Source organism: Necator americanus, chromosome V, assembly GCF_031761385.1.
Source record: "Necator americanus strain Aroian chromosome V, whole genome shotgun sequence".
NCBI lineage: Eukaryota > Metazoa > Nematoda > Chromadorea > Rhabditida > Ancylostomatidae > Necator > Necator americanus.
Genome location: NC_087375.1, coordinates 30,919,043 through 30,940,437, shown reverse-complemented (window position 1 = coordinate 30,940,437; position 21,395 = coordinate 30,919,043). Strand labels below are relative to the sequence as shown.

At 38.7% G+C, this 21,395-nt stretch overlaps 1 protein-coding gene across 1 annotated transcript in view; it reads left to right on the top strand.

Moving 5' to 3' along the window:
* Positions 1-15,562, top strand: part of RB195_015737 (uncharacterized protein) — a gene marked incomplete at both ends in the record, with an annotated part of 66,333 nt that extends 50,771 nt beyond the window's left edge. The window contains 15 exons of the mRNA XM_064206594.1: positions 951-1,038; positions 1,438-1,534; positions 4,859-5,004; positions 5,686-5,753; positions 6,649-6,721; positions 6,778-6,919; positions 6,982-7,142; positions 11,966-12,076; positions 12,141-12,233; positions 13,288-13,443; positions 13,509-13,669; positions 14,274-14,447; positions 14,502-14,600; positions 14,680-14,811; positions 15,262-15,562. Coding sequence (XP_064062475.1) covers positions 951-1,038; positions 1,438-1,534; positions 4,859-5,004; positions 5,686-5,753; positions 6,649-6,721; positions 6,778-6,919; positions 6,982-7,142; positions 11,966-12,076; positions 12,141-12,233; positions 13,288-13,443; positions 13,509-13,669; positions 14,274-14,447; positions 14,502-14,600; positions 14,680-14,811; positions 15,262-15,562 — 2,002 coding nt within the window. The remainder of the gene's footprint in view (positions 1-950; positions 1,039-1,437; positions 1,535-4,858; positions 5,005-5,685; positions 5,754-6,648; positions 6,722-6,777; positions 6,920-6,981; positions 7,143-11,965; positions 12,077-12,140; positions 12,234-13,287; positions 13,444-13,508; positions 13,670-14,273; positions 14,448-14,501; positions 14,601-14,679; positions 14,812-15,261) is intronic.
* Positions 15,563-21,395: the final 5,833 nt, after the last annotated feature.

The following is a 21,395-nucleotide window of genomic DNA, read 5'->3' as shown; positions in this document are numbered from 1 at the left end:
ACATGTTCGGTAAAGGTGGCCGGAAAAAGAATGAAATGTTCCGAGTTTTTTCTTTACAAAGTTTTTTCTTTTCTTTTTTCTTTCTTTCTTTTCATAGGAGAAAATCATATTTTGGCTCTTCGTTCAACTCCATCCCTTTTCCTGTTGTGTTTATTTTCTTCCGTTTTTAAGTTCAGAGTACTCCACTCATTTCTTCTAGGAATAAGTTCGTTTCGAATTTACCTCTTCGTCCCTGTTCAAATTTTCCTCTACCTGAGCTTCATGTACTGTAGATAGAAAAGATTATTCTTACTTATTGAACAAGGAATGAAAAAGAGCATTTCCGAAAATCCCTCTATCTCATGAAATAAGAACTTTTAGTCTATCGTCAATTTTTACTGTTTGAATGAATTTTCCAAAGATTTATGAAACTCTAGTGACCAGATTCCTCTATTTCTGATTTCCGTTCACTTGTCACTTTTTCACAATGGGACCTTTTTTTGACAAATGAACCTCGTCCGTCTTTCTTTGATCTGAACAGGCGCCGACAATTTACGCCGTTGTAGTACTGGTAATTGCGGACTGGCCATTTTTCTGTGGAGAACAATGCAATGAATGCTTCTTTTATTTATGTCCTCTAAATATTTTTTATTGTCTAATAATTAACTCGGACGTATTCATAGGAGGATTTTAGTAATAGCTTTTGCGAACTCGTGAACGGTTACAAACACCAAAAAAGCTGTGTTTTCGTAGTCGTTTATGGTAACAAACGAATAGAACTAATAAAATCGATATGTATAAGAAAATGTTTGCAGCGTATGTGTACATGACGTGTTTTGCATGAACGTACGCGATTTCATACAAAATTGAGCTGTTCACTGAACGAATTCATTGCTCGTTTGCAATTCAGAACAAGCAATTTGTTCGCCACCACAGGCTTTCATTTGTGGACAACGAACTGTTCGTTTCAGTATCACCGATATTGAGTCGAGGATGCGAAAACGCGGCGAAACGATGGCATCGGCGACGAAACTGCACGATTTGGTCGCTTTCGAGGAGGTTCGTGTGTTTCTCAGCTGTTTTCAGCTTATCAAATTCTATAGAGAGCTATGTGGTCGGGTTAATTTCGATTTTATGCCCAAATTTATCTATTTATTCATTTGTTCGCTTGGAGTAATGGTACACCAGAAAAAAAAAGAAAAAAGAAAGAAACTGCCCCTTAACATTGTGAATAGATAACAGAAACTAAGGAAGGAATGTTGCGAAATAAAATTTTTATAGAGCAAAAAAGTTGTAGTAAAATTGGCCCTAACAGTTTTTTTTTGCCTGAAATTTTTTAAAGCTCATTCTATATTCCCGTTGCGAAGCTGTTACGCTCCGTAAAAGTTTTATCCGCAATTACGTCTATTAAAGATTGCAGAAACTTGTTTTGATTCATGTTTTTTCTTCCCTTTTCAGCCAAGTCACGAAAATTTCACGGATGCCGATAGAGATCCGCTTACGGATTCTATGCACGTCAACTGTGACGCGTTGAACGGGAGCTATCCGGAATACGGTAGGCGATTTGTTTGGATGTTTGGAGAGGCGGAGCCTATTTTCGCAAGCTTTCGCAAGGGAAATTAGTCGTAATTTTCAGACCCATAAAAATAATAATAAAAGAAATAATTCTTGATCTTTGAATTCTTGATTTTTAATGGAAGTGTTTATATTGCTCTCGTGTCGTATGAACGATATTCTCGAATGTAAACTAGTGAACAGAAAATAGAATCAGGACCAGTTTCGTGCATTTGCGGACTTAGTGAAGTGTTAGCTAATCTTAACGGCTTCGTAGTTCTTAAACTATCTCTTTTTTTGCGCACAGATTTTTGTCTAAACGTACGTACGTACGTACGTACGTATATAAGAAAGTGCAAGATTCCAACAACGACGCAACATTGCGCCGCCCATGAAATGTCATAAAAGCTGAAAAGGCCCGTGCATACGTCTCATACGAATCTGCTATCGCATACACGGTCTATACAAAACGTCATATGATTGTTCTCATGCTATGCTTCGACGATTTCATGAATCAACTATAAACTATCGTTGTGTCCTCCTCCTCATCACGAACAAGATTCTTTGTGCGGCGATTTCTGTCAACGTTTCGCCCATTCGAACAATTTTTGAATGACTTTTTTATTGGAATTTTATTTTTACCACAATTTTCTGGAGAATATCGATGCTTTAGACCTAATTCAGTATGATTTGGCGGCTATGATTTGTGCGAAATGGAATTTCTTATTAATTTGAAACTACGCCTTGGAAATTTATAAAAATTGGCTATTTTTGGTAAATTCGACCTATTTATGAAATTCAAAGTCATGTTCAAAACTATTAAAGTTTTTTTTTCTCGTTAATGATTAAGGAGTTGAGATTTTTGACGTTTTATTTGATGTTTTCTATGATCTGGCTGGATATTTCCAGGTGGTCCCTATGTCCGAAATTGTTCTCGATCCATTCTTGACCTTTTCTTGAGCTAGAGTAGATTTGTTTTATTTTTTGTGGAGATCGAGAGTAAGTTTGTGAAAGGAATCTGCATAGAGGATTGGGCACACAAGCAGAGATACAGAAATTTAATAAATGCGGATTTTGAGGGGGAGATTCAGAACCTCATTTTTTTGACCATATATGCGATAGTCGAAGCCACTGCTCCGATCCTCGTCACTTTTGGACTGTTCGGGAAGGGACCTCCTTCACTTCTGGACTGTTCGCGGAGGGACCCCCTTCACTTTTGAACGGTTGTCGAAGGGATGCTTATCATTTGAGTTGCACCCCATGAGCGAGACGCACTTCACCTGAAGAGGAACCAGCTCTTCCCCGTCGCACCTACGTTTTTGACGCCTACTTGGTTGACGGCTACTGCTATGATTCACTTTCTAGGAAAGGGTTTGATGGTTATTATCTCCTAGGAAAATTTCCATTGAGGTTTTCATCTCCGAGACTTTGATTTTTTCAAAAGGAGAGAAAGTCAGTGGTGGTCATGTAGTTCCGACGAATCTTCTATGTTTTCCAAGCACTTCTTGTTTATTGGGAACTATGAGGAACACTTTTATCTTGAGTTTAATGTGGATTCGTGCCAAGATTTCTTCTGAAGCGCTGTGTTATCAATGTGCTAATCGTTTCTGCAAACTGCCTGTTAAAAGCCGCTCATACACCTCTCACGCCATCGTCAACAAAACATCTTGGATCGATTGGGTCATTCGAGAAGGGTGTTGCTTGGAGCTTCAAAAATTATAGCAGTTAGAAGGTTGTTTCCATATTTCTTCATGCATATGTCGTTTAGTCCACCTATTTTGAATTTCTATCGGAATTTCGTCTACAAAGGTCAGAGAAAATATTTCGAGTAGGTTGTGAATTTTCTAGCGGTTAGTATTGTCGAAATTCGAGATTTGAATCAGAATTACATTTATTCAAACAAAGAATTTTTTATGAGGTTTGTCACATTCCGTGAATACTCCAAACTGTATATCTTACAAACGTTCTTCATCTTCATGGCTTGCTTTGTTATTGCATACGGAAAAATTTAAAAGAAAAATTGGAAAGAAACGAAAAAAAACGTAATGTAAGAATCTGTTTCTTGATTCTTGTGATTTTTAAAAGCATTTTTTAAGCTTCTAATTTTTTCCAAAATAAAACTGTATTAGGTTGTTTTGGTCTTTTACGAGATCTATAGGTTATTTTTAAATGACTATATCGATTTAAATTTAAATTTACGGCTAAAGAGAATGCGATGTGGGAAGAAGTGAGCCAAGAAAATCAATAGAGAACTCAAGAATCCCTTATACGGCTTATCAAAGATCAATACATAATCACTACAGGGCCAATAATACGTCATCAAATGGAAGTTTATCGAAAATCTAACTTTCAATTGAATCTAATTATACTCGGAATAGTGTTTACTATACGCTTGTATAGCATTTTTGTCCTTGGATCCATTACAACTCTCTCATCAAATCGATTTATTTCCCATTCGGCTTTTTTTTTTGCAGAGGAAAAAAACAAAGGTGAAAAATAGAGACAAAAAATAATTTGCTTTGGTCCAATACGACCTATAAAGAATGAGGACAGCTTTATTTATGTTGAGGGAAGGTTGATAGTAAGAAAAAAAGGGAGGTGCAGGATCGTGTCTAGATTTTGCCTGAATACATTTGGTCACGCTTCCTTAATTGGCTCTTCTCGGATCAATAACCGAACTTCGAACGGGAGTCTTTTAGAGGCGATTCTCATTTTTAAGGAGTACGGGTAGCTACAGGACGCATATTATTCTGAAATGAAATAATTTATTAGAATATAGATTTGTTTAAGTTTAAAGTTTAAAGTTTCTGGCGTTAATCAATCCGCCTGGGATGCGCCCCCACGTTCACTTCAATTCAGAATCGTTTGAGGTTTACGAACGTGTATCTGGCCTATACAATGACTTGCGGTGGCTAGCCGATGTGTCAAGTCAGTGTTTTTATCCTCCCAGACAATTCTGGTACCAATTTATCGACCCCGGAGGGATGAAAGGTTTGGTGAGTTCTAGGGCGGATTCGAACCTCCGATCGATCGTGCAGAAAGCGGAACCTCTAAGCGCTACACCACACCCGCCCATATAGATTTGGGGCGTGCAAAATCCAATCGGTAGCAAACTATCTTTTTTCTCAAAGCACTATTTCCATTTTAAAGGTCGATGCCATCATGGCGCCACGAATTTCTTTAAGATTTGCTATTTCTGTTGTACATTAAGTTGATTAGATCAACTTGTTATTTTTTCTCTCCAGATCATAACCAGCCTTGTCCTTGGTTCACTTAAAACTGATGTACATGAGCGAGTCGACTCATCTAAAAGTTTATCATTTAGACGAAGTGATGGCGCTGCTCGATGACGCCGCCAACTTGGCGCCAGCGCATATCTCGGACAGTTTTAACACAAAGTGGCGGGAAATCGGCGGAAATCCGGAAAAATCGCGTCGACGTCGAACACGTGACGACGATGAGGAGGCTAAGGTGGGTAGTTTCTTCAATAACAAGGTTTTTGCAAACTAATTTAATCGATAGCAATAAATAACGAAGTTTGTGGGGAGGAAATTTTCGTGTAAAGCTGGTTTGAGCCCATGGAGTTTCCAGCAATTATTGCGGCAAACTTCGATTGAATGTAAATAAGAAGTAAATTGTAAGAACGAAAATAGTAATCTACGTAATTGATTTTTTTTTTTGGAAATTTTTGCAGTTTTTTTGGAATTAATCAGTCCATATTTCAAATTCGAAGAAGTCAAGGTTCACGAAAAAATTCAAGGTTAGGTCTCCACCGTTGTCGTGAAGTTAATACTCCTTTCTGGAAATTAAACTAGGACATCCTTGAATGGAACTTTGAGTTACGACCTTCAACGTAATTTTGACCTCATCTGGGTCCCTCGTTGCGGCCGTAGTCGATCAATCTCTATATTTTGCGTACGTTCTGAAGTGGTTACTCCAGAAGGTCAAACATTAGTTGACCCGAGTTTTCTCTCCACTTAGTGGAATTTCCTGTTTCCGTCGTAAAATCGATGAAGTGTTGCTTTTTCTTTTTGTAAAGCCACTTTTGAAGGGAACAAAGAGGGCACAATATGAAGCCTTCCATTTTTTCCTCTTCTTTTTTCTATTCTCCAACTTTTGCTCGTATCTTTTTTATAGCCTTCCTTTTTATAGCATTCATGTGACGCATCTTCCGAAGACTCATCAGACTGGGAGTCGCGAGACGATCGACTTATGAACAGGTGAGTTCCTTTGAGCGCTGATGGATCTTTCAATATGCGTAACTAATAGTGAGTTGTATGAAAAAAATGATCAAATGTCTGCGCTCAGAGTTATTTTCTGAAAAAAAGGTTAAAGAGTGGTACAATTTCCTCTTTCTCTCTCTTTCTCTCTCTCTGCTCTCCCAAACCTACATTGTTATGATCGGCTTCTAGGGAGATTTTGAGACATAACTGTTTCGATTAAGGCGAACAAGGGATAAGTAGAAATATCTTCGATTCGAAATGTGTAAATGTCTAATTTTTACATCAGATACATATGTTTGTATAGTATTCAAATGCAGATTGAAACGGCCCTTTTGGCTTTTCGTTTTGTTTTTATTTTTAAATTTTTTAAAGTTTTTCCCAAGTTGATTCCTTCTCTGAATCTAATCTGACCCAGAATTTTATCGGGATAATCGTGTTAAAAATGGGGCATATCTTACTCGGTTTAATCAACTTTGTTAGGCCATTTATTTATAAATATATTAAATTAATTTATATTGGAATATTAATTTATATCAATCTAAGTCATATTGGAACATAAACTAGCTATTCCTTCTAGTATTTGAGGTGTCTCTTATGTATACTTGTCTCAGTACAGTTACTTTTTTAATCTTTAAAAAATCCAGGATTTTTCGAGCAAAAGATAGTAGGAAGCATTATGCGCATAAGAAATCGGCAATTGATCGTTAGGAAGCAACCGTCATTTCTACAATTTTGTTTAAAAACTTCTTATAAATATTCTATCGTGAGCACTGAAGCGCTTTTGTGAAAATCTCTAGAAGATCTGCTTGAGAATCTGTAGAAAAATTCGTATTATGACTTTTAAAATCTCGCCATAATTAGAAATGTCGAATCCATAAATCGTCCTTTAAAGGTCGTTCAACGATTTTGGCGGCGGCGGTTCATTGCCAGGTGCTCGAATCGATCCGAAATCATCCAGCTTCCTGGTGAGTTACATTGTTTCGTAGAAACGTCCCTATTCTGAAAAAAAAACTTCGCTCAGCTTGACTCGTCACCTTTGGATGCTTCGTTTTGCTCCACAAAGTCCGAGCTAACTCATGGCCAGTGTCGAACCAGGAAGAGATTAAGAGTGAGACGCTTGCCGAGAAGTATGAGTGATGGAGAGCAGCTGATTGTGAGATCCGGTATGTTTATACACTCTGATTACTACGATAACGGTCCTGTAGCGTTATATAAGTGTTGTTAGGTGCTTTTACGCCACAAATTCGTCGCTCACCGCCAACGACACCGCTGGCGCGATCTACGCGATTACTGCAAAAATTGGATCGCGATCTGTTGGCGAATCTCGAGAGCGATACAGCACCTGAACAGTCAGATACACAAGTCTATGAATGGGACGAATATAATGTAAGTTTATTTATATCAGATGCAAGGCTATAGAATTATTCAAAATTCCAAGGAATTGTATTTTAGTACGGTAACCACGGTAATTCTTCGTTCGTTTTTTTCACGTTTTATTCTTTTTCTGGCAAAGAACTACCGTGGTTACTGGATGGCGGTGCATTCCGGTTCAGGGTATTCTGATTTAGGCGCTTTTTAATCACCAGAGACTGGAAAATCCACTTTTTTACTTAGTTCAGCAATGAAATTGGAAAAATCTCTCCCTCCCTTTACGGGCTCTCGAGGCAAATTGACAATAGCCCCGTGTGTTTATAATCTCTGTGGTTGCCCGGTTACCGGCGAAAAACGTCGAGAACCTTTTCTTCTGTGTAGCGCTCCTCACTCACGCGGATAATCCACCACCAGTGATTTCGACTAACATTATTGCTGTCGGCTTATTGATAGCTTTATTTTCTTTCACATGGAAAGGGAAAAAAATGATCAAACTACCAAACATTTATGTGAAAAAAAAAGAATCAGCCACCTGTAGGTGTTTCGTAGATGTGTTGGGCTGGCAAGATCCTCCTCTCCCTCTTTTTTTTTTATCTGTAAAATTTTATTAGGTTTTCTTTGGAGTATGCTGTTTTTCCACCAGCGTTGCCCGCTGTTAATAAAATATCGCTTATGCAGTAGTAGAACTGCTTTTAGTGATTGAATCCACGATTCACCTTTGATTTTCGTTCGAAAAAGTCCGAATTTTCAGCATTTTTTGTAAGGTTATAATTGCCAAGGACGGCAAAGAAACATACACTTTTTGAAGTGTTTCCAAAGTTTTTTTGGAGGTCTTTCATCCTAATTCTTTCAATTTCATTCTGGACTGTGGAAATTTCATCTTGAAAAATTGTTAAAATGAAAATCGAAATCGCTCTCGTTATTTTATCTTCGTTTACCATCGTTACGCTTCTACCAGAAGATTATTCAAAATGAATGACATATCCTCTGAGCAGTTACCACGTACCCGTTAACGTTTGTATTGTTTAACGAGCTGTTCAAACGTATCTGCACCGTATTTTGTTTACATTTTGTCGCGAATACGACGAGCATGCTATGGATACGTCGGTGTTTGCACATTATCTAAAAGTGCAAGCTAGCTATACTAGTTGTTTATTACTACGTGCAAGTTTTCTAATTGTAAGCCACGCCCGTTTAAAGGATATGTCGAATTTTGAGCCTACATAGTGTACTGGAGCTTTTTTCTCCATTAATTATTCGTTTCTGTTTCTACGGATGCGGACAAAGGGGTACGTAGAGGGTTTTCTTTGCAAGCTGCAACTTGCTGGACGTCCTAGCCAAAAATATTTGTTAATGAATATTTCGCATTTTTCTGTACGTTTAGTTGATAATGTTCAAACATCGAAAAGCGGAAGTTGTATTTTCAGCTGGAACAGATTATCTGTCTGCATAGAAACCACCAATAGTTTCCATCTGTTCCGCTACGCATCTGTTTACCGCGAACACCTAACAATAGGGTTACTTTCATAGAACATCGATCTGTCAATCTAAGAGAATATTTATGTTCGATGTAGCGTTTGCGGCAGAATGACATCCGCGCTGTGACAGTTGACTGGTTGTCGATTTGCTGTCATGGCAACTGCGGAACGACCCTTCTGTCATGTACAATCATCACAGTCTGTCATTAGATTAATGAACCGCCAACCTCTAACCCCGCGTGTTCCCTAAGGAATAACTCACGCAGCTCTTACACTTGTAAAGGATATTTTATTTATATTTATTTATTTTAAAGATCAGTAGTACATGTCATTTACAGTACTCCCTATTTTTTGTCGTTAAAGCGTGCAACTTGAACAACTTTTTTTTGTGCAACCATTTGTTCTTTTTGTGATTAATATACCCAACCTCTCGTTGTCAGCCCTTGAGATTCTCGCATTTCGGGATGTCGTTTCGCATTTGGTCTTGTGACAGTTGTCCTATTGGCGTACTGTTAGTTAAGAGACGAGAAGAAATCCTCTCCCCAGTGCTTTTACGCAATTTCATTCCTCCTATTCACATTTTAAGAATAAAAAACAAAATTACCCTGAACTTTAACTAATCTTTCCGTGCTAAATAAACGAGATCGCTCTCTATTCATGTCCAAGACGCATATTTAAATTCATTTTGTCACTATTTCTGATGGTGAGCGATTGCCAGAAGTTTGAGAATTAAGTTGGTTTCTGCATGAAACGTGTATAAAGTTACGTACCTTTTGATTCAGGGACTACAAGCATGGGGGCTAACTTGTAGACTATGTACCGTAGCTCGTACGAAACCGAAATCTGTTCTTTTTACATCAATTTTTGCTGATTATTTGGTGCTCTGGCTTCTTTTAACACATCATAAAAGTACCTATGAACGTAGAATCTTGCCAGACAGTTGTCCGCCGATGATGATTGGAGAGCTCTATTTTTTCCTTCTGTTAATTGTTCCCTCCCAAACAGGAGTAATATCGGGTGCGAGTAAACCAGAAAGCGGAAATAAGAGGATAACATATCAACGATTAATTTCAATTAGTTTTTACATTCAATAAAACACTTTTTAACCTGCTTAGCTTCACTTTTTCTTCTCTATTTCTCCATCTTTTATCTCCATTATCTTTGATGTATTCCTGCATGTCAACGGAACGTGCGAAAGATGCGAATGAGCTGATGTGGAGCAAACGTCAGCTGAGCTCATAGAACAGTGCAGTTACATTATTCCAGGGCAAACATACATTGGATACAGGCCTCCATGGAGAGGCTGCTGTCTGGATCTATTCCACTACTTTACTGTTTTCTGGAACGTTCATTAATATCGTTGTTAATGTAATTGTTGTAAAATGCGGAAAAAAACAGTGTTGTTATTAAAGACACTGCTTTTTCTGCATTTTTTCTTTTTGCTTTCGCAGATTTGCTTCCATATTCTACAATAGACTATGCATTCTTGGCAAGCTACCTTCGGTAACCAACTGATCCCACACCATCCATGAGGGCTAGGATTGCCGTGATTGATTCGGATCTCCATGTCTCATCTAGAGTTTTTTTTCCTGTAGTCTTCTAGACCGGACAGTGTGCGAGAGCTGTTTGAGTGTAAATGCTTATAGAAAAAGTTCAAAATTAGATTATTGTGAAAATCTTGCACTTCTGTTCACTTTCTGTCATATCAAAACGCACTGTTCGTTCTTATCGGCGAAAAGAAACGCACAGCAGTGGCACCGCGTTTTTCTTTGATTTCACGCTCTCTGCACACGCGCAACGATCAGTAACCCAGATCTTACCGCGAGCGGATTATCCGAGATGCCAGCTATCAGCTATTAGATACTTCACCATACCGTTCTATGACTGAGCGCTGAAGTACCGTAACATCTACTGCTTCCTACACTCCGAATCTTGTGATACGTACTTTTTTTTTCGCGACGCTACAGTACATGCCATATCATGCCAATAGAAGAAAATTTCCGTTGAATCCCTGTCTCTCCCTCTTTCGCTTGCTTCTCTTTCTCTGTCTATTTTTTCTTAAAAACATTTTCTTATTTTTTTATGAAAAATAATTTGGTGATCACTAAACACTCGACTTCTCCTTCTGTGAGTCTTTTTTCTGAAAAGAAAAAAAAATCCCTCTCATTTTTCCTAGAAGGATTATTGAGCATTCGAGTAAATATTGAGTTTAATCTCTTAGGAGGATAATGAAAGTTATTAGGCTTTACTTTACTGAATTTTACTTCGAGAAATTATCGCGCAAGTCATTTAATCCTCTGAAGGCATTTGAAAATCCATAATTGATCCACCTTTACAATATCACTCATTTTTTTATACTTCACATGCAAAATATCTCGTTCCATGGGGAAAACGTAAATCTGCCAGCTGTTTTTTTTTCGATCAATCCTCTTCGATGACGATTACATTGAAATACCGTAGTCTAGATTTTTTTTAAAATGTACACACAAGTGCAAGTCGATCGTGAATGCAAATGTGCTACTTTTCATAGCATTGGATGCGCTGCGGAAACGTGGCAATGTTTATATTCACCGTTGAGCCAACATTCGTACAAATGCTACATTTAGTAAGATATTTCGATAGTTGGTGATTTTATGGGTCATTAAATTCTCTTATAGATAAGTATGTGGACTTTTAGCTACGACAGCTGTTTTTTTTTTCTTCTTTTTTTCTGTAGTCACTGTCAATTATGTGATTGTCTGCCCATATCTGCTTAACACTACATTATTAGCTGGAAAAATTACGTTTTTCATTGTGAAAAGATATTTTTAACTAAAATTCTTGAGATTCAAGATTTTGATTTGATTTTTGGTTTTTTCTATCTGATTTTTTTTTAAATTTTGAAGAATTTTGAAAAGAAAAGAAATTTTGAAGGTTTGATTCTCGATTTTTTTTTGTATTTGTTGTTTTTGTTTTTGTAATTTTCGTTTGTCACTGTAAAATGCTTTTTATGCAAGGTGTTCTATAATCCGCCTGGACTTCTAATAACTTCTCCAACTTTAAAACGCCTTTAAAACGAAAACCATTGCTTCACGAGTTTTTTTATTGTTCTTAATTATTCTGCTTTTTACGTCACTTTCTAATGCGCTATTTATATGGGTATTAAAAATGGCCACAAAACCAAAGATAGATTCATATCTTCAATGTCCGCCTTTCCACCTGTTCACAATCGATCGATTCGTGGACTTTAACTTCGTATTTTAAGTCGGTTTATTTATTATCTTAGTTACCGTAAGGAACCGTTGAGCGTACGGGATTTTGCTTAAAACGTAATACAACTAAACATAATAAACCTAGAGTTTATTTAGCTTTTTTTTGCAGCCCCCAGCCAAGGACGACTCGATGAACGAACCTCCATCACCGTTGAGCCCAGCGGTCCGCGAAGAACTTCTGGAAATTGATGAGGATTTTTCGGAACATTTTGATGCTTGGGTATTTCTTCTATTTCTTTGCTTTTTTTTCACCATTCCACTGTTTTTATTTACTGGATTTGCAGGATTCTCTACGTCGTCTCGTCGCTGAAAGCAGAGCGCACCTAAGAGTCGTTGAGAAAAGCATCAACAGTGGTGAAGTGGATGCAGCGCAGTTGGTAATGAGATGCCATACTTGATTTTTGTTTAATTTTTTTAGTGTTCGATTCATAGATCGTGAATATTGTTGTTGCGCTTCTTGCCCTGTTTTTTTAGATTTTTTTTTTAGTTTATCAAAATTGGTTCGCTTATTTTTCCGGAAAACAAAGCGAAGGAACTTTATCTGCACAAACACTGATTGCATTGCGTACTTCTGCTGTAAATGTTCCGTAGCATTTTTGTGTCCTTTTTGCTTTACATCGACACCTTTTTGCTTCCAGTGCAAAGTTTGACAGCACACTTTCAATTTACAGGAAAATCCGGTATTCTCAAAACTTTCGCTTTCGCTCGTTCACATGTTCCGCCATTTTTACGTGTTTTTTTATCTCGAAAATTTATTCTGTGGGAAATTCTCTCTTTGTTCCCTAGGTGTGAAGTCTTTTTCTTTATTTTTAACTCTAGTAACCGTGTAGGACGTTAGTTTGCCGGTCTTTTCGACTATTGTTGTAGTTTCTCCGGCAGTGACTGCGTATTTGCTACAAAAACTAGTCACTGATACGGTAATTAAGCCAGCTAATGAGCAGGTTGTGTGCGCTCTAATTACTGTAATTGGTTATTGTCTGTGATGGTTGAAGGGGCTATGGATTCAAGAGCATCCTATATTGAGCAATTAAAAAACTTCAGTAGTTTTCCCCAACTCACAGCGATTGTTTATCCATTTTCGAATATTTTTTTTTGATGTGACATAAAATAATTTTAAAAAAGTAGGAAAATGTATTTAGAAAGTAAATAAAAAATGAAAGTAAGAGTAATAATAAAAAAAATAAATCCAAGATTAAGAAATATGATAGGACAGAAGAAAATACTCTTTTAAATGTTTAAAAAACAAAAAAATTGTCCTATCCATGCTGATATGCAGGTATTCTGGAAGATTATATTTTTTGAAAATTACATACATACGTTCATGGGAATGCATCACTTGTGCAAGAGTTCGTCACATTTTTTTTGTTCTTTATGGGGCCATCGACCCAGCGTTACCGGTATTTCTTCCGGTTCGATATCGATTTGTTCCAGGAGAATGTACAGATGATCGCTCGTGCAAATCTGCGTCAACTGGACACCGTTCTCCGAATGTCGGGCGGACAAAACGAGGATGTCGCCGGCCTACGCGAACAGTGGAAATTACTCTCAGAACAAGCGGCATCGCCTATTCCACAACTTTTGAGTAAGGTAAGAAAGTGTTTCGATGAGGTCAGGTCAGGTGTGAGAATGATAGGAGACAACGATATCTACAGGTGGAATGTTTTGCAAATTCGTTACGAGACCTGCATGAAACGTCGTCCGCTTCGTCACTGAGTGCAATGACGGACATCAAGACGAAGGAAGATGTTCGCCTGGCCTTGGAGGTTTTGTCGCAGATTCAAGCCAAACTCAGCAAGGAACGAGATGAACTGAGGTAAATACGGTAGTTCCTACTGTAGTTTTGTTCGTTCGAGTTAGCCATACCAAATTATTTTTTGAATACTTTTTAAGAGAGTTTGAAAGGTGTGGTTGCGAGAAAGATTTGACCAATTCTGCAAAATTTTTTGTGGCATTAGGTATTTTCTTCTACTGCAGCGGTGCTTACTGTAACCAGAGACACCCTTGGTTCCCCGAAGGTGAATTTTGGAACCCCTTCCACTACCTCCTCGATGTCGTTCGACGCGAATGCGATCGATAAAATCAGAGGACAGAAACTGTTCGTTTTCCATACCCAATCAGCTAATGTGAAGAAAAAAATGCCAGCGATGGAACCGATTTTCCACGTGCTATAGTGTAACTGGGAGTTGTTTGTTTGTTTACGAATGAGAAATTGTTTGTTTAGTTGATGTGATAGTCGATTTAATAATAGATGCTGATTTCATCGTCATTGTTTTGCGTTTAGTCCCTTGCAATGTCCCTAATTAGTCTTTAGTGTAATTGCGTACTTCTGAGGTTTTCGTTTAGCTTTATAGAAGGTTTCAGCTAGGAGTCTCAGGAACCATTTTGCAAATGCTCGAATTGAAATACACCTCTTCCAGAGAACTCTTGTCCTCACCCCTAATGGTCTCCGAACTCGCCGAACTCTCGTCCGAATTTGCTTCGATCTCCACAGAATACGATGACGCTGTGAATCGGATCAATAGTCTTGTCAGTTCGCTGAAAAAGTTGGATCAAGTTTGGACGGATTGGAGTGAGCAGCTCAAAGGCATACGGTAAGCGTTCGTCTCGTCCTCACTGTCCCAGGACTGAATCTGTTTTTTTTGTAGCGATCAAATGAACCGTATCGAAGGTTCATTAAAGGCGGATAAATTCGATCAGCTGACGATTTCGGAGGAAATGGAATTGTGTCAGGAAAGAATGAACAGGTAGCGACAGATCACCTATGATCGTGATTTTTTATCGCTCCAAATTTCGATGCATATTGCTGGAAAATAATTTTTATAGCCTGGAAACGATGTGCAATTATCTGACCAGTTCGCTTCAATCCGTACAAGGCAACGAATCCACTGCCGCTATTCCCGATTTCAAATCAGAGATCACTCTTTACGGAAATGCTATGGAGCAGTTGAAGTCAAAGTACGTATTTTACTGTGTATACTTGATTTTGGAAAAATAACATTCGTGTTAAGCTGTAAAAATCCTTCTTTTCTAATAGCACCTAAATTCGTGAAATCCGTGACAAAATTTCCATATTCCAGGAAAATAGAGTAGTTGTGACGTGAAATTCCTGGCAATAGGCAATCATAACGGATTTTTCTAGTATTTTCCCTTTTTCTTCATTCTTTTTCGAGAATGTTGACACATTATTATTTCATGAAGAGTCCTGCAAAAAGAAAACAGCGATAACACGAGAAATAGATATGGGACGTGATTATTACGTCTGTGCCTTCTTGTCTAGAACGATTTCTGCTGAAATATATTCCTTTTTATGGGAAATTATTCATTTCAATGTCATTAACCTACTTTAATTGATTAATTATCTATAATCAGTTGTTCTGATCGTCCATTTACATCCATTTACTGCAGATTCCAAGAGATTTATCGTATCCCCACCCCACCGGCACCTATTACAATGCCCACCGAACCGCTACAAACTCCACGACGTCGTGTAAAGACCCAGTCGACGCCGACGCAAACCACAATAACATCTAGGATGAACCAAAGTTTCGGAAGTAAACTCTACAGGGCTGTCGCTGAATCCACTGCCATCAAATTAGGCGCTTTACTGTCCTTACTAGCCATGATGGCCGTCCTATTCTACACCGGCATTCTAGGGACGACATTTGGTCCGCATTTAATATACGTGAACGGGCCACCACCTGTTTAAAGTGTGCGCAAATCGCGCGCTTGTTCCTTCCTTATATCCCACCATGTTTATCAGGATTTTAGACTGCAATTTTACGTATATTTTATGTGTGTATTAGTCGGGTAGCTCTTACGATAATCTATTAGAGATGTGTGCGTTTATACTTGTTGTCGTACTATGTACTTGACACCCAATAAAATCTCCTACAGTAATCAGGTATACTATAACTCCTTGTTACTTCACGTTCCTTTGTGGCCTGCCAATTCTATGTTCTCATTGTTGTTCGAGAACAGCTCATATGCCTTTATGTATAAGTCCTCTACATTTTCTCCTCATTCACTGTTTCATCCCTGTTATCGTCTTTTTTTTTTGTATATACTGAACTCACAATCGCATGACTCTCATTTTATCATTTGAATTGATTGGTATATGTTGTTGAAATGGCGTATATGAAATGAAAAATGTTAGTTAGCCTGGTATACAGCAAACGCAATCAACTTTCTGATCAATACGTATCGAATATGTGCATATGGATGTATCCGAGACCTGTTACCATCAGTGTCGATCAAGTAAGATTCTATGATACGGAGATGGTGATCCTAGCGATAATGATGAAGTCTGCATAGCAATGTCAACTGAGTGAAAACCTACACATTCGTAAGCTCATCTCTATGTACTGCGGAACTTCCGCATTTGATTTGACTTTGTTATGCTTTCAAGTACAAGTTAGTTTCTAAAAAAAACGTTACAACTTTTCGAGTGCGATTTCTGCAACAGAGCAGAAGAGGGCAGCAATTCTGATCCAGCATCTTGTAGTTCGATTACAAAATATTAAATGAATAAGTTACATCACTGAATTAAAATTTTTTTCAGAACGGGTAAGAGAAGAGATGAAAGACGCTCTTGAAACACACTAAGAACAAGCAAATATAATAATAATAATAATATTTAACTATTTATTTATTTAATCTTATTTATTTAATAATATTTGTTTAATATATAGCATATATTAAATATAAATGAATAATACACCATAGAAAAATACAATATATAATGGAATTTCATGTAAAAAAATATGCACTATAAAATTGAAGTTCTGAATGTTCAAATATAAATGTTCTTTCAAGAAAAATTTGATAAATAGAGAATTAAATTCGAGCCAAATGCAAATTCTTCCTAGTTTTCATATAATATTAGGACATATGCTGCTACATAGAAATAATGCGATCTACATCACTGAGTACTAGAACGTTTCGCCTTCACCAGTAAACGACGATTCGAGTCCCTTACCGACGAAATTTGCGCAAAATTCCCTTAGTTTAACTGAAGTAATTGCAGAAAAGAAAGTCTGACAGAACCAACAAGTAGAAATAATGTGAGAAAACCTGTAGGAGAAGATTTATGAGCCTTGGATTTTTTCTCACTCAATGTCCAAAATCAATAATTCAATGGTGTTTCTGCCAAACTCATGAATTTCGCAGTGGAATCGACGGTTATTCGCAATGGGCCCTGGAAGCTTCACTATTTCCTTGTACGGGCAGCGCAACCCCTCGCTCACATTATTAGATTACGTTTCAACCATTCAAGAATGTTCCGGAAGAAGATTCCTTCACTAAATTTTTCCTTTGGCATACCTGCAACTTTCGGAACTTCAAAGAGTGCGACAAGTTGAAGATCTCGTGGGATAACCTCCGACGTTACCTCCCGAAGCCCGCCGTTTCTCTCCCCAATATCCCCTAAACAGTCAGGGAATAGCCCACGACTCCAATTGCGGGATAACGGTGGGCCCACCGTGGAATGAAAGCTTAGGCGGCTTCGACAAGATGAAAGATGTAGTTGGGTCGGTCAAGGATCGTGGGCGTGAAGAGGTTACCCGGGAAATGCGGCTCCGCGTGTCGACGATGTCGTCCCACCGTATGTCAGTTCGCTTCCTTTTCCTCCAGTATTTCGCCTATTACAAGGCATATTCTAATAATTCTATAGTCTCCTTTTCTAAGAGTCTTCTACTGGGTCGAATACAACCGATATGCTATCACAATGGCCTTTTCTGGATGAGCGCCGCCTCCCTTGTCCGTCCAGCCAATGTTAACAAAATCGTCGTGAAATGAATTGCGTTCTACGTAGTTACACCATACCTGCTAACCCAACGGTAACTACAGTGGGACCTTTTGAAATGGATGCTCTTCGCGAGCGAAAAGTGAAGACCTGGCTATTTCTTGTCGTTTGTATCTCTATAGTTCGTTTGTTCGAGGTTTGGGCTTGCACTTGAACAATTTCGTAGCATCGCCAGGATCCACTTTTCTGCTTTACCTCAAGGAATCTGGAAAAACGTCATACTTGAGATTGGTTGGATCGCAATTTGTGACCATCTACTACCACAAAAACATGTTCTTCTGTTGGGAAGTTTATGTTCGTAGTTGATTCATGATTGTTATCCAATTTTCGAGGAAAAAGTAGAAATATCAGAGCTCTTGAACGGAGATCTGCATTTATGACGATCTTGTGACGTTAAAATGCACATTTCAAACTTTTTCCTTTTTTTGTTGGCTTCGGCGTGAGTAAAGAGGGTGGGCCAACCTATTTACTTCCTAGTGAGATCCATTGTACATTTAAGACAGCCAGCTGGTTTGAGCTGATTATCCATCGAGACAGCAGGTAGGCAAGGAGTCGCGATGTGATATCCTTTTTTTCTTGGACCACATATTTTTGGGAAAGGAAAGCGTACCGTATTTTTTGAACATGTGTGTCATTCGGGCTATATATTCCTTTTTCTTCAGGGAGAAATCCGTCATATAATGCTGTCCTACTTTGAAACCACTTAGCTATTCAGCTTGAAGTTGGATTAAATTCTTCTTGAATTGAATCGTTTCGTTAAATCATTTTTTTCACCTACTTCAAGACGGCTTGCACGATATTCTTTGGTTTCATAGGAATGAGGTATTCTTACAATCTTTATTAGCTAACATTCCAGTAAGTTGGGGTGGGGCACTTAGTGGCGCCCTTATTTCTCGAAGGTCTAAGTTACTTTTTTCTCTTAGTAACCATAGTTTACATGCCACAGATTCTCTAAGACTAATGCTTAGGCCTTAGAGCTCCGATTGAACTGATTATTTACTTCGAGAAATAAGAGTGCCACTGCCCCACTCCCCTCTCACCCCACCGACACTTTAACCCTAGGTCTCGAACTGTTATCTCTAGCTCCTGTACGATTACGATACAATACAATTTTGGCAAAAGACTTTCACTCTCAAGTGTTTCTAGCGCAAATTGTTAGCGTTTCATGGTAATTGAGACGGTAGATCCATAGATGCGATAGTCGGAGCCGGCGCTCTGACCCCCCTCACTTTTGAACGGTTGGGGAAGGGACCTCCTTCACTTTTAAATGGTTGGCGAAATTACCATCTTCACTTTTGGACGGTTGGCGAAAGAAGCCCGTTCACTTGAGCTTTACCCTATGAGATAAACCCCTTTCACCTGAGGAGGGTCCGTCTTCTCCCTACGGCACCTATGGGTGGATCCATGCTTTGTCGCCTATGTCTTTTGCTATTTGCATGGATAACTTTGTTGTTTCACAGTCTTTGCTGTTTCATTGCAAAGAAATTATTGTATCAATTCTCTATCTCTCCACAATGCTATGTTCGTACTTCTTCTACGGGCGATCCAGTTCGTCATGACCATAGTTTGGTTTAAGCTTTTCATAAATTGGTTTTTTTAGGCATTAAGCAACATTTACGTTTATTTTCCAGATGTTCACCTATGTTTAGAAAGGCACCGACGAAGCAGAAGCAGAGACAACTATGCATTGGAAAGGTCCGATCATTTTGTTTAGAGTAATATCACTGTTGAAATCCACCAATAAGAGGCGACTCTAATCCCTCTTTATTTAAATCACTCATTATCAAATCGCTCAAGATGATTGGAAGCTAGAAGTTTTACTGCGCGTATGATTTGGTAGCACACGTTTGCACTGTTACCGTAAGCCCTTTCCTTACAAAATATTCGCCGGAAAGTTGTTCACGCGGGACAATTACTGGCGTCACACCAACAGTGTCTTTTTTCTTAGCAGGGACCCATTATTTGGTTATTTTTTATAGTAGCATGTTAACAGAGAAAAGTTTTTTTCTTTTCTCGAATGTGCACGAAGTGTTGATGAGCATGAGAAATTCGTGATTTTTTTTTTGTTTCTTCACTTGATTCATTCATTTGAACTCAGGTGCTACTTTAACTACTTGAAATATTTATGCGGTTGTATATAATTTATTGATATCTGTCATTCTTCATCTTGCAAAAAATATGAACGAAAGAAAATGAAGCGCTCCAAGCAAATTAATGTAAAAATGTTTTTCAAATGAAGGTAATAGATATCAGCGCAGAGCTAGAGCCTTTGAAAAGGAGCTGCTGATTTTAAAACTGTCAGTAGGGAAGTTCCCAGCAATGTTCTGACTGATATTCCATATTTAACATCTTTCATTCATTCTAAACGTGAGCTTATGTCGTTTGAAGGGAAACTGTCTCCCTGACGCTGTCGTGTGCTTGACAGTGTTGCTACTAGCATGTGGCGTTAGATTGTGGGTTGAACAAGGCTGATACCCCCGCCGCGCTTTTTAAAGGCATCACCCCACGAACATGACGTGGTATGGATTTCTGATGGTCAAAGATTATACGGGATCGTAGATTGCAGAAACGGGTGGGATCCCTCTCATTTCTTCCCAATCGCCTTAAAAAAAAGATGCGGCTTTGAGAATTCCGGGTTGCTATTTTCCACAGCGAGTTCTAATGGAGCGCACCAGCCTTGTCAGCCATACGCCGCATCTTCATCGTCATTTACGCTAATTAGGAAGAAATGGACGATATCACCCTCTTCCCTACAATCTACGATATAGGCATAACTCGCCTGAAACCCGTACCACCCCAGATTCTTGGGATGATGCCGTTAGCATTTTTAGATCTGAATCCTTTGTAGCTTATACTCAAACTGAGATCTCGCACTCAGGAGATACCTGGAATGCCCAAAAATCACCTCTCTCTAAAATGTTCTTAAAATACACTCACATTCAATATCTGTTATTAAAAAGCGAGTGATCTTTGCGCGTTCTTTAATAATGAAGCCTGACGCAAACGCGCTGATCTTCAGAATGCTCGCAGAACTTGAGCAAAAAGCGTAGAAAGCGCTCGCGTCCAGTTAATGAATATTGATTGACTCGAGAGCACGGATTTGGTAGCATTTATGAAAGGGCGAGTTTGCAGAGGTCCATGTATACCGTAAAGGTGGATGATAGATCAGGAAGTTACGAATAGAGTCAAATCAATATAGGACCTTCCTAAGCAATGCGATGAACTGGTTGATGTTATTAAAGACTGCAAGATGTCCGCTGATGGGACTGTGCAGGCAGCTTCGCAGGTTTTTTGAAGGCATCACCCCACGAACCTGAGGTGGTATGGATTTCCGATGGTCGGAGACTATGCGGGATCGTAGATAGCAGAAACGGGTGGGATCCTCATTTCTTCCTAATCACCTTAAAAAACGGCCCGAAAGATGAGGGCTTTGAGAGTTCCGGGTCGCTATTCTTTACAACGAGTTACGTTGGAGCGCGCCAGCCTTGTGCTAGCGCCACATCTTCATCACGCCAGTTAGGAAGAAATGGATGGAATCCGTACCACCTCAGATTCGTGGGGTACTTGATTCGTACAGCAGCAGTTTGCGCTCTAGTGAGCGCTCTTCAGAAACTGAAATAAAGAAAGGGGAAAACATCTTCCTTTTCTCTGAGACGACTTTTGATGAACGGAACAAAAAAAGAACACCGAGTACCAGAAGTGACTGATGATTTTTCGTGATGTTCTGTGGTGAAAAAGT